This window comes from Dicentrarchus labrax, unplaced genomic scaffold (assembly GCF_905237075.1).
Source record: "Dicentrarchus labrax unplaced genomic scaffold, dlabrax2021, whole genome shotgun sequence".
NCBI lineage: Eukaryota > Metazoa > Chordata > Actinopteri > Moronidae > Dicentrarchus > Dicentrarchus labrax.
Window position 1 is genome coordinate 292,013 of NW_026136998.1, and position 12,574 is coordinate 304,586.

The 12,574-nt window shown below is 39.5% G+C and overlaps 1 protein-coding gene across 1 annotated transcript; it reads right to left on the reverse strand.

The window, feature by feature from the left end:
* Positions 1-1,259: 1,259 nt before the first annotated feature.
* Positions 1,260-8,090, reverse strand: LOC127361239 (zinc finger protein 135). The gene is made up of 3 exons (XM_051395735.1): positions 8,005-8,090; positions 5,017-5,646; positions 1,260-4,797 (listed from the first exon to the last, which is right to left on the reverse strand). Exons 2-3 carry the CDS (start codon positions 5,592-5,594, stop codon positions 3,915-3,917), a joined length of 1,461 nt encoding a protein of 486 aa, XP_051251695.1. The 5' UTR covers positions 5,595-5,646; positions 8,005-8,090; the 3' UTR covers positions 1,260-3,914.
* Between the last annotated feature and the right edge of the window lie 4,484 nt (positions 8,091-12,574).

A 12,574-nucleotide genomic window follows, 5' to 3' on the forward strand; every position in this document is an offset into this window, starting at 1 on the left:
ATAATGATATTATTGTTATTTGGGCCAGTGCTGTAGATGAAGGTCTGCAGTAACAATAATTATATATTACTGTTACTACTTGTTGCTACAATAACTCTGATCAGCTGAAACCACCACAGACCTGAAAGCAAACTGGTTCAGAGTCCTCCTGGTTCAGAGTCCACGTCCTGCAGTCTGTTTACTCACAGAGGACAGGAAGTGCGAGCCTTCAAAATAATAGACCATCCTTATTTATAGCTGTTACATGCTGCAGAGAACCGGTGCAGAGACCCGGTGCAGAGACCCAGTGGACTCTGCCCCTGCAGCCGGTGTGTGAGACAGCATCCAGGGAGCTACTGATGGAATACTGATATCTACTGATCGATGTTATTGACACTCTTCAATGACCTTTGTTAGAGTGCGTCAGTGCATAAATCATCATTGATCAGACCGTCATTGATCAGACCTACATTGTTAAGAACATCCCATAATTCCCATCATCCACCCAACTTCCACCTGAGCAGAGGTCAGAGGTCAGTGCACTGTAAAAACTAAAACTAAACTAAAACAGTTTGACTGTTTATTCAATAAAATGTGTAAATGTTCTATATTGAAATGTATTCAATACAAATAATCAGATAAACATTTATTATTTATATTATTATAATAATTTTAATCAAACCTTCAATTTATAGCAAAAGTTTATATATTATTATTGATATATTTATATGCAGTCCATAATTATAACTATAACAATAATAATAGTAATAATAATAATAGTAATAAAAGCTATTATAATAATAACTGTAATAATGAGTGGAGAGCTCCTTTAAATGAGGATTTGGCGCCCTCTGGTGTCACAAACAGAAAGATTAGAGGTTACTGTAACATCCTGTTGAATACTGCGCTGTGTACAAATCCTTCATTACTGTACTGTACTACTGCATCTGTATCAGTTATCAATACTGATCAATACCAGTTTATTAATGTACCTTTTGTTTATTGTTGTTGTTGTGTGGTTCAGTGTAGCTTCTGTTTTGCTAACATTAGCTCTCAGATGTAACTAAATAGCCAATGATTAGTGTAAATTAGTTAACTAGCTACCCAATAAGCTAACTAACCAGCTAACATGATGTAGACTTGCTAGCTAGTTTGCCAGTGTTTTGCTAGCATGTTGCAGTCAGACTGAGGAACTGCAGCACTCAGCTAATTGATATAAAGAATGTTTTTAATGTCCTCTCTGGGCCTCCGTACCAGCTGCAGAGTGAAGACACAGAAACTTGATTTAAAGGTTTATTACAAAAGACAAAACATGTCAACTGGTTTTATTCTATCGGCAAACACGATACAATGACGAACAACCTTCTATCTGCAGGTGAAGCTTCGCTGAAACCACGAACCAAAGAGGAAACCGACACAACGGAAAGAACGGCAGCTGGGAGGGCCCAAACTGAGCAAACACAAACCGGGGAGGAGGAGGAGGAGGAGGAGAAGGACGAGGAGCTTGTTTTTATTTTCTACGGGAGGTTCGTAGTGCGACAGTCCGCCGCCTACACACATTTATAAATAGGTCACCATTAAATTAAATCAAATCCAATTCACACAGTAAAATGTTATTCACAAACTCAAAGTGCTCGCCGCCGCCACCGCCATCACATGGCGAGACGGTGAGGAAACCAAACGTGAAGGGGGGTTTGTGGGGGGTTTATTTTGGCTGCTCGTCTGTCAGGAGGAAAAACTCTGAGGTTGGTCCGTTTGGTCCAAAACGTCCGTTAGTCCGTCTGTGCTGGATCAATCACGTATTCATTAATTATTAATTATTATTAATATCAATAAATTGTTTTTGATTTCAGTTTTTAAATCCACAAAAAAAATCCCCAAATCTTCACAGGACTCATTGATAAACCAATTTGGATGCTTTTACTTTGAAAATCAGGACGTTGTCTGTCGGAGTCATTTCCTGTCTGCTGCTGCTGCTGCTGATGCTAAACGATGAAGGTGGCGGTGGTGTTGCTACGGTAACGGGGGCAGCCAGGCCAGGCTCTGTTGTGTTTATAGTGAATGACATTTAAATATTTATATTTATATATTAATACAACATTGTTCCAAATTCATAAATACGTAGTGCAGTTTCCCTCCAAACGCCACCGCAGCGCCGCCACTCGCTGCTTAAACGAGAAATCCCAAAGTCCGACGCTGCAGATGGGTCCTCAAACACACACACACACACACCGCTGAAAAACTACAAATATGGCTGACTAGCTGCAGGTTATAGTCTTCATGCAAATGTTAACGTGGAGGAGCGCCGGCTCCAACCAATCAGCTCGTCTGCTTGGATTTCACATCTTAAAAAAAAACCTTTAACCACAGCCGACCAATCAACGCTGCAACAACAACTTCAGCCAATCAGAATCACCCTGATCAAAACCAGGAAGAAACAGGGCGCTGACATCAGAGAGGAAAGAGGTCTGCACTCTGACACTGTACGGAGGTTCACTAACGACAAAACTCATTTCAATCACGTTTTAGTTTTAAAAGAAATTTCAACTGAAGATTAATGAAGTCAAACATTCTTTGAGGGTCTTTTTATTCTCACAGTAAACTGAATATCTTTCCAGAATAATCAATAATTAAAGATTTGTTTTAACTTGTTTAAACTTAGTTTTGAGTTCCTTCCAAACTTTTAGCAAAAGTTTCAGAATTCTGAGAGAAAAATGTGAATTTTAAAATTAAATTGAAGAATAACTACAGAAGAGAAGGAGCGCCGAGAGAAAACACAATTTAATCTGAGACCAAAAAAACCCCACTAAAGTATCCATTAAAATAATTGTGATGCTGGAGGTTTTTTTCTTTTAAAAGAACAACTGATTGATTTATTTTTACTTTTATTTTTAAAGGCAGCTGTCTCACTACAAACTGTTCAGTTTTCAAATAAACTAAAATACAGTTTTGCCAAATAATAATAATAATAATAATACTAATAATAATAATAATAAGAAGAAGAATCTTTTGTTGAGGTAATTTACTTTACTTCTTTAGAAAAACTTCAATCTTTGAGTTTTAGACAGACAAAATGCATTTTTTTCATTATGTTGATTGAAAATGTAATATTAAAAATATTAAATTAAATGTTTACTTTAATGAGTTTGAGATTTTTTTGTTTTCTAAAGAAGAAAAGTAAATTTTCATTATTATTAGTTTATTTCAAAACTTGGGAGTTTGATTTAAAACTAAAATTTAATGAAAGTTGCAGTTGCTTTGAAATTATTACTGTTATAATTTTTTTTACAGTCAACCAATAAGATTAAGAGAGAGAAACACTTTCATCTGATTGGAGCAGCAGCGGGCGGGCTTTGTTCAAAAGTAATTTGTAGTTTTGTCGTTAATAAACTTCCATAAAATCAACTTTCAATGTTGTTATGAGACTCAGTTTCCCATGATGCTCTGCATGCTCACTGAAAGCCAGGTCCTGGGGCTGATGCGAAATGTGGTGTCAGGTGGGCGTGGCCTGCGACGGACAGAAGAGACCGTAGCTGCCATCTCTCTGCCCAGGTGGCTGATGGGAAAATGGAGTGTAGCGTCCAATCAGACGAGTGGAGGAGGGGGCGGGGCAGGGGGCGGGCTGTGGGGGTAACACTTTAAATCTAATCCCATCCTTAAGAGCAATTAGCGAACGGTCAGTGATGACCATATATAGATAACCATATATGGATATGACCATATATGGATATGACCATATATGGATATGACCATATGCGGAGGTCCCCCCGCTGTACGACCATATATGGATGTCCTGCTGCTATCTACACCAGATCCAGTTCCTGAAACCCGGACCAACAAACTCCAACTGGTCCAGAACCTAAACCAGTTCAGAACCCAGAACAACCCAGAACAGGTCCAGAACCGGTCCAACCCCAGTCTGGAGCTGGGTGATGTCACTCCGAGTCGGACTCCAGCGGAGCGGTCTCGTCTAAGACAACTCTCTTCCGGCGCTTTGCGGCGGCGGCGTGGGCCCGCTGCTCCTCCTCCAGGTGAGCCTTCTTATGGCGGGAGAAGCTGGACGAGTGCATGAAGGTCTTGTTGCAGGCGGTGCAGGTGTAGGTCTTGGTCTTGGCGGCGGGGGGTCCGGTCTTCATGTGAAGCTGCTTCTGGTGCTGCTGCAGCTTCCCCCGCCCGCCGCCACCGTCCACCGCCCTGTGGGTCTGCTGGTGCCGCGCAAGGCTGGAGGCGTGGCTAAACTGCTTCCCGCACTGGCTGCAGCCATGGCGACCGGCTCCTCCTCCTCCATCCTCCTCCTCGGAGACGGCGGAGCCCCGTTTCCCGGCCCGCACCCCCCGGCGGCGGCGGTTCTTCTTGCACAGCGTGTAGAAGTTGGGCTTGTCACGGGAGCAGAGCTTGAGCCGGATCTTGAGGTCGGACGAGCTCTCGCCCAGGTTCTCCTTGCCGGGCGTGTAGTTGTCCAGCAGCTCTTTGACGTGGGTCACCTGGTGTTTGGAGAGCTGCGTGGACGTCCTGAAGCTCATGTCGCACTGCGGGCAGGCATAGAACTTATCGCCACCCTGACTCTGGATGATGGCGGATGCCACATGCTGCTGCTGCCGCTGCCTCTTGGTCTTTTTGATCTTGCCGCCGGCCTTCAGCGAGTGGCGCAGGGCGGCCATGTTGGGGCCGAGGGCGACGTCCTTGGGGAGGCCTTTTCCTTTCTTGTGGATGAGACGGTGGCGCGACAGGCTGGAGCTGTGGTTGAACTCCTTGCCGCAGATGTTGCAGGGGTGGATCCGCCGCTTCCCGTGCAGCCGCAGGTGGCTCCCCAACATCCTGACAACAAACAAACAAAACAACAAACAAGTTCAAATACCAAAGAATACATAAGTTAGCATCATGGATCAGTTTAGCTGGGGAAGCTAACGTTAGCTTCCTCAATTATTGATCGCTGTATCACAGTGACGTCACTGCTTCCCACCGGGGCCTGCAGACTCCGCCCCTCAAGCTTTGAGTCGATCAATCAACAGACAATGTTACTGATCAGGGACCCACCTGCTGCCTTTGAAGCTCATCCCGCAGTGGGGGCAGGTGTAGCGCGCCTCCTGATGCGTGGGCTCCAGCGCCCGTTTGGCAGGCGGCGCCGCCCCGCCGTTCTTGCCGGTGTGCGTCTGCTGGTGGCGATACAGGCTGGAGGCGTGGCTGTAACACTTCCCGCAGTAGCTGCAGCGGTACTGACGCTCGTCCGGCTCAAAGTCGGCCTGGTCCGAGTCGGCCTCCCCGTCCAACCGGCTGCTCCCCGCCTCCACCAGCACCTCCCGCTCCTCCTCTGCGTCCTCCTCGTCCTCGTCGGAGTCTGTCTTTATCTCCACGCTCTGCTCCGTCACCTCGCAGGGGTACACCTCCTCGTAGGGAGCGAAGAAGGCCTCGTCCGTCTCGATCTTCAGCTGCTCGGCGCTCAGGTCCGCCGGGTCGTCCGAGTCCTTCTTCACGCAGGAGATGGTGAACTTGGAGCCGACCTCGGCCCACTTCACCACGTACTCGATGGGCTGCGTGTCCAACTCCACCGTGATGAAGTCTGCGCCCAGGGCATCCGACTCCGACACCGCCAGCTCCGTCTCCGAGTCCTCCATCTGAACCGAGGCCGCCAGGGGAGGGGGGGGGGGGGGAGGAGCTGCTACAGGCCTGAGGAGGGGGGGGAGAGAGAGAGAGAGAGAGAGAGAGAGAGAGAGAGAGAGACAGATAGAGAGACAGAGAGAGACAGACAGACAGAGACAGATAGAGAGAGAGAGAGAGACAGAGAGAGACAGACAGACAGAGACAGATAGAGAGAGAGAGAGAGAGACATTTTAATAATAAAGAACGTCTTAATAAGAGACACAAACGATCGGTCTACAGTCTGTCTACGATCTGTCTTTGATCTGTCTTCAGTCTGTCTTCAGTCTGTCTACAGTCTGTCTACGATCTGTCTACGACCTGTCTTCAGTCTGTCTACGATCTGTCTACGATCTGTCTTCAGTCTGTCTTCAGTCTGTCTACAGTCTGTCTACGATCTGTCTTCGATCTGTCTTCAGTCTGTCTACAGTCTGTCTACGATCTGTCTACGATCTGTCTTCGATCTGTCTTCAGTCTGTCTTCAGTCTGTCTACAGTCTGTCTACGATCTGTCTACGACCTGTCTTCAGTCTGTCTACGATCTGTCTACGATCTGTCTTCGATCTGTCTTCAGTCTGTCTACAGTCTGTCTACGATCTGTCTACGATCTGTCTTCGATCTGTCTTCAGTCTGTCTACGATCTGTCTTCAGTCCGTCTACGACCTGTCTTCAGTCTGTCTACAACCTGTCTACAGTCTGTCTACGATCTGTCTACAATGTCTTCAGTCTGTCTACGATCTGTCTTCAGTCTGTCTACGACCTGTCTTCAGTCTGTCTACGACCTGTCTACAGTCTGTCTACAGTCTGTCTTCAGTCTGTCTACGATCTGTCTACAATGTCTTCAGTCTGTCTCGATCTGTCTTCAGTCTGTCTACGATCTGTCTTCAGTCTGTCTACGATCTGTCTTCAGTCTGTCTACGACCTGTCTACAGTCTGTCTACGATCTGTCTACAATGTCTTCAGTCTGTCTACGATCTGTCTTCAGTCTGTCTACGATCTGTCTTCAGTCTGTCTACGACCTGTCTGCAGTCTGTCTACGATCTGTCTTCAGTCTGTCTACGACCTGTCTACAGTCTGTCTACGATCTGTCTTCAGTCTGTCTACTACAGTCTGTCTACAGTCTGTCTACGATCAGTCTACGATCTGTCTTTGATCTGTCTTTGATCTGTCTTCAGTCTGTCTTTGATCTGTCTTCAGTCTGTCTACAGTCTGTCTACGATCTGTCTTCAGTCTGTCTACGGTTTTTTTTTACAGTCTGTCTACGATCTGTCTTCAGTCTGTCTTTGATCTGTCTTCAGTCTGTCTACAGTCTGTCTACGATCTGTCTTCAGTCTGTCTACGGTCTGTCTTCAGTCTGTCTACAGTCTGTCTACGATCTGTCTTCAGTCTGTCTACGATCTGTCTTCAGTCTGTCTTCAGTCTGTCTATGATCTGTCTTCAGTCTGTCTACGATCTGTCTTCAGTCTGTCTACGATCTGTCTTCAGTCTGTCTACGATCTGTCTTCAGTCTGTCTACGATCTGTCTTCAGTCTGTCTTCAGTCTGTCTACGATCTGTCTTCAGTCTGTCTACGATCTGTCTTCAGTCTGTCTTCAGTCTGTCTACGATCTGTCTTCAGTCTGTCTACGATCTGTCTTCAGTCTGTCTACGGTCTGTCTACAGTCTGTCTTCAGTCTGTCTACAGTCTGTCTTCAGTCTGTCTACGATCTGTCTACGATCTGTCTTCAGTCTGTCTACAATCTGTCTTCAGTCTGTCTACGATCTGTCTTCAGTCTGTCTTCAGTCTGTCTACAGTCTGTCTTCAGTCTGTCTACGATCTGTCTTCAGTCTGTCTACGATCTGATCGAATAATATTGTTATGAAATGTATTCTTGATGGACTGTTCTCTTAATTGTATAATAATAACACTATTTAATAATAATTTTATTTTTTTAAATTGTGTTTATTGCTGTTTTCTAATTGAAACTAATAATTGTTTTTTAATATTTATTAAAGTCGTTAAAGCATCAAATCAAAACATTTATATTATTTAGATTAATTAATTAATCAACATTGGTACACAATTAGCATCCATTAGTTAATTAACAGGTAATCAAATCTGTTATGGTGGTTGGATGGTTATTGATCAATAATCGGTTATCAGTTTGATGATGCACTATATGAGGTCAGTGATGATGTCAGTAAATAATAGACAGGTGACCTCTGACCTCCCGTCAACTGAACATCTCATTATTAATTGATTAATGAGTCATAATCAATATCATAAATAATATGATCAATAGCACCCTCCTCCTCAGCTTGCTCTGACACTTCAGTCTTTATTCTAACCGACACACCGTCCCGCCGAACTCCGTTCAGATTCCGCTCATTTTAACAGCCTCTCAGCTCACCGGGAGCCGCCGGGATCCGTCCCCGGGAGACAGACGGTCCTCCGGTTTATATCCAGCCGTTGTCTCGCTGTCCGAACCAGGAAGCATTAAATAAAACCGGAGACATTTAACTGATAATAAATATGAATATATGTGACAGATTCCCGCGTTATAGCCAAGATTTCGTCCCTCTGCACATCCCGTGGAGGGCGGTTGCTGGCAGCGCATCCATTATTAAAGATGACATTTCATTACAATTTGGGGCTGATTGGCGGGAAATCTTACGCCGAAACTATTATAAAACACGTCTGTTACGAAAAATGTCTTCAATCGTTTATTAAATTGATTTGTGTCGGTGGTGAATCGATGCGGTGTTAAACGGTGCAGTTTTTGAGTGGAGTTCCGGGGCTCGGCCGGGCTCAGTGGCAGTGATGAGGAAGCAGCGGAGGGATTTCTCTTCCCTCATCGCTAACTGTCAAAATAAAAGAGCGAACCGCGCAATAAAACGGCGCCAACAGGGTTTGGCCGTGAAACGTTGCGGGATTCGGTTACTCACCGAGCTTTCGGCGGGAGCACAGCGGCGTAAACGTTAATATTTTACCGGTGGAGACGGTCACAATAAACAGGAAGCAGCGGACGTGGACACAAAGCATTGTGGGAAAGGATTAAATGGTTGCAAAGAACGGAAGTACGGCGGATTGTCCTTCAAAATAAAAACACTAAAATATAACAGAGAAAAATAAAATATAGTGGAGCAAAATAAATATAAGATAAACAATTAATACAATAAAGCAAAATTAATATAAAATAAAGGAAAAAATAAATAAAAACTAATACATTAAAATGTTAAATAATACTATAAAAACAATATGAAGCCGTAATATAATAATTATAATAACTGTATGAAATATGTCTCTCTTTATATTTGGTCAGAAACATGTTGAACTGTAGAATCTGTACAGTAACTGTACACAGTCAGTATTTGAATTTCCCTCGGGATAAATAAAGTATCTATCCTCCACAATGTTACAGAGAAGGGCTTTTATTTTGGAAGGAAGAAGGAAGTAGATTTGTACTGATTGTATTGAGCTTAACAGACTGTCTTTCTGTCTGTCTGTCTGTCTGTCTGTCGTTCTGTCTGTCTGTCTCTCTTTCTGTCTGTCTGTCTGTCTGTCTGTCTCTCTGTCTATCTCTCTGTCTGTCTGGTTCTCTGTCTGTCTGTCTGTCTCTCTTTCTGTCTGTCTGTCTGTCACTCTGTCTATCTCTCTGTCTGTCTGGTTCTCTGTCTTTCTGTCTGTCTGTCTGTCTGTCTGTCTGTCTGTCGTTCTGTCTGTCTGTCTTTCTGTCTGTCTGGTTCTCTGTCTGTCTGTCTGTCTCTCTGTCTATCTCTATGTCTGTCTGGTTCTCTGTCTGTCTGTCTCTCTTTCTATCTCTCTGACTGTCTGTCTGTCTGTCTGTCTGTCCTTCTCTCTTTCTGTGTCTCTCTCTGTCTGTCTTTCTGTTTGTCGGTCTGTCTTTCTGTCTCTCTTTCTGTCTGTCTGTCTGGTTCTCTGTCTTTCTGTCTGTCTCTGTCTGTCTGTCTGTCTCTCTTTCTGTCTCTCTCTGTCTGTCTCTCTTTCTGTCTGTCTGTCTCTCTTTTTGTCTGTCTCTCATCAAAAACAGATAATGTGTTGTTTTTGTTTGTATTATTATTATTAATTTATTGGGAGTCATAATGATATATGATAATAAATACACAGTATATATTATTACTGTATATATTATAACTGTATATTATAACTGTATATATTATTACTGTATATATTATAACTGTATATTATTACTGCATATATTATTATTGTATATATTATTACTGTATATACTATTACTGTATATTATTACTGCATATATTATTACTGTATATATTATAACTGTATATTATTACTGCATATATTATTATTGTATATATTATTACTGTATATACTATTACTGTATATTATTACTGCATATATTATTACTGTATATATTATAACTGTATATTATTACTGCATATATTATTATTGTATATATTATAACTGTATATTATTACTGCATATATTATTATTGTATATATTATAACTGTATATTATTACTGCATTTTATATATTATTACTGTATATATTATAACTGTATATTATTACTGCATATATTATTACTGTATATATTATAACTGTATATTATTACTGCATATATTATTATTGTATATATTATTACTGTATAAATTATTACTGTATATTATTACTGCATATATTATTACTGTATATATTATAACTGTATATTATTACTGCATATATTATTATTGTATATATTATTACTGTATATATTATAACTGTATATTATTACTGTATATATTATACCTGTATATTATTACTGCATATATTATTATTGTATATATTATTACTGTATATATTATACCTGTATATTATTACTGCATATATTATTACTGTATATATTATTACTGTATATTATTACTGCATATATTATTATTGTATATATTATAACTGTATATTATTACTGCATATATTATTATTGTATATATTATTACTGTATATATATTATTATTGTATATTATTATTACTGTATATATTATAACTGTATATTATTATTACTATATATTATTACTGTATATATTATTACTGTATATATTATTACTGTATATTATTACTGTATATATTATTACTGTATATTATTACTATGTATTATTACTGTATACATTATTACTATATATTATTACTGTATATATTATTATTGTATATATCATTACTGTATGTATTATTACTGTATATTATTACAGTTTATACTGTATTTATTATTACTGTATATCATTACTGTATATATTCTTACTGTGTATATTATTATTGTATATATTATTACTATATATTATCACTGTATATATTATAACTGTATATTATTACAGTTTATACTGTATATATTATTACTGTATATTATTACTATATATTATTACTGTATATATTATTATTGTCTATTATTATTATTATATATTATTACTTTATATTATTACCGTATATATTATCACTGTATGTTATTATTACTGTATACTATTATTACTTTATATTATTATTATTACTGTATATATTATTACTTTATATTATTACTGTATATATTATTACTGTATATTATTACTGTATATATTATTACTGTATATTATTACTATATATTATTACTGTATATTATTACTATATATTATTACTGTGTATTATTACTATATATTATTACTGTATATTATTACTGTATATATTATTACTGTATATTATTACTGTATATATTATTACTGTATATTATTACTATATATTATTACTGTGTATTATTACTATATATATTATAACTGTATATTATTACTATATATTATTACTGTATACATTGCTACTGTGTATTATTACTATATATTATTACTGTCTATGTTATTACTTTATATATTATTACTGTATATTATTACTGTGTATATAATTACTGTTTATTATTACTGTATATTATTACTGCATATTATTACTATATATTATTACTGTATATTATTACAGTATATATTATTACTGTATATTATGACTTTATATTATTACAGTATATATTATTACTTTATATTATTACTGTATATATTATTATTGTGTATTATTAATATATATTATTACTATATATAATTACTGTATATTATTACAGTATGTATTATTATAGTATATATTATTACTGTATATTATTACTGTATATACTATTACTGTATATATTATTACTTTATATTATTACTGTATATATTATTACTGTATTTTATTAATTCAATTCAATTCAATTCAATTTTATTTGTATAGCGCCAATTCATAACAGAAGTTATCTCAGGACACTTTTCAAATAGAGCAGGTCTAGACTGAACTCTTTATAACATTAATTACAGAGACCCAACAGTACCACCATGAGCAAGCACTTGGCGACAAGGGCAAGGAAAAACTGCCTGTTAAAAGGCAGAAACCTAGGACAGATCCTCCGGCTCTAGGTGGGTGGTCGTCTGTCTCGACCAGTTCGGGTGAGAGAGAGAGAGAGAGAGAGAGAGAGAGAGAGAGAGAGAGAGAGACAGACAGACAGACAGGTGCACAGCAACAACAGTATTGGCAATGGCAATCTAGCAGGACCATGGCAGGAGGCTCCACCAGGATCGATAAGAACCTGCAAGACGAGAAAACACAAGAACTCCGGGGAAGAAGTGAAGTTAGTAACATGCATTAATGGGACATGAATGAGTGCAGAAAGAGAGAGAGAGAGGAAGGGAGGAGCTCAGTGCACCATGGGAAATCCCCCGATAGTCTAGGCCTATAGCAGCATAACTAAGGGATGGTTCAGGACTCACCTGATCCAGCCCTAACTATAAGCTTTATCAAAGAGGAATGTCTTAAGCCTACTCTTGAATGTGGAGAGGGTGTCTGCCTCCCGAACCACAACTGGAAGCTGGTTCCACAGGAGAGGAGCTTGGTAACTGAAGGCTCTGGCTCCTGTTCTACTTTTAGGGACTATAGGAACCACAAGTAGCCCAGCATTCAGAGAACGTAGTGTTCTAGAGGGGTAATAG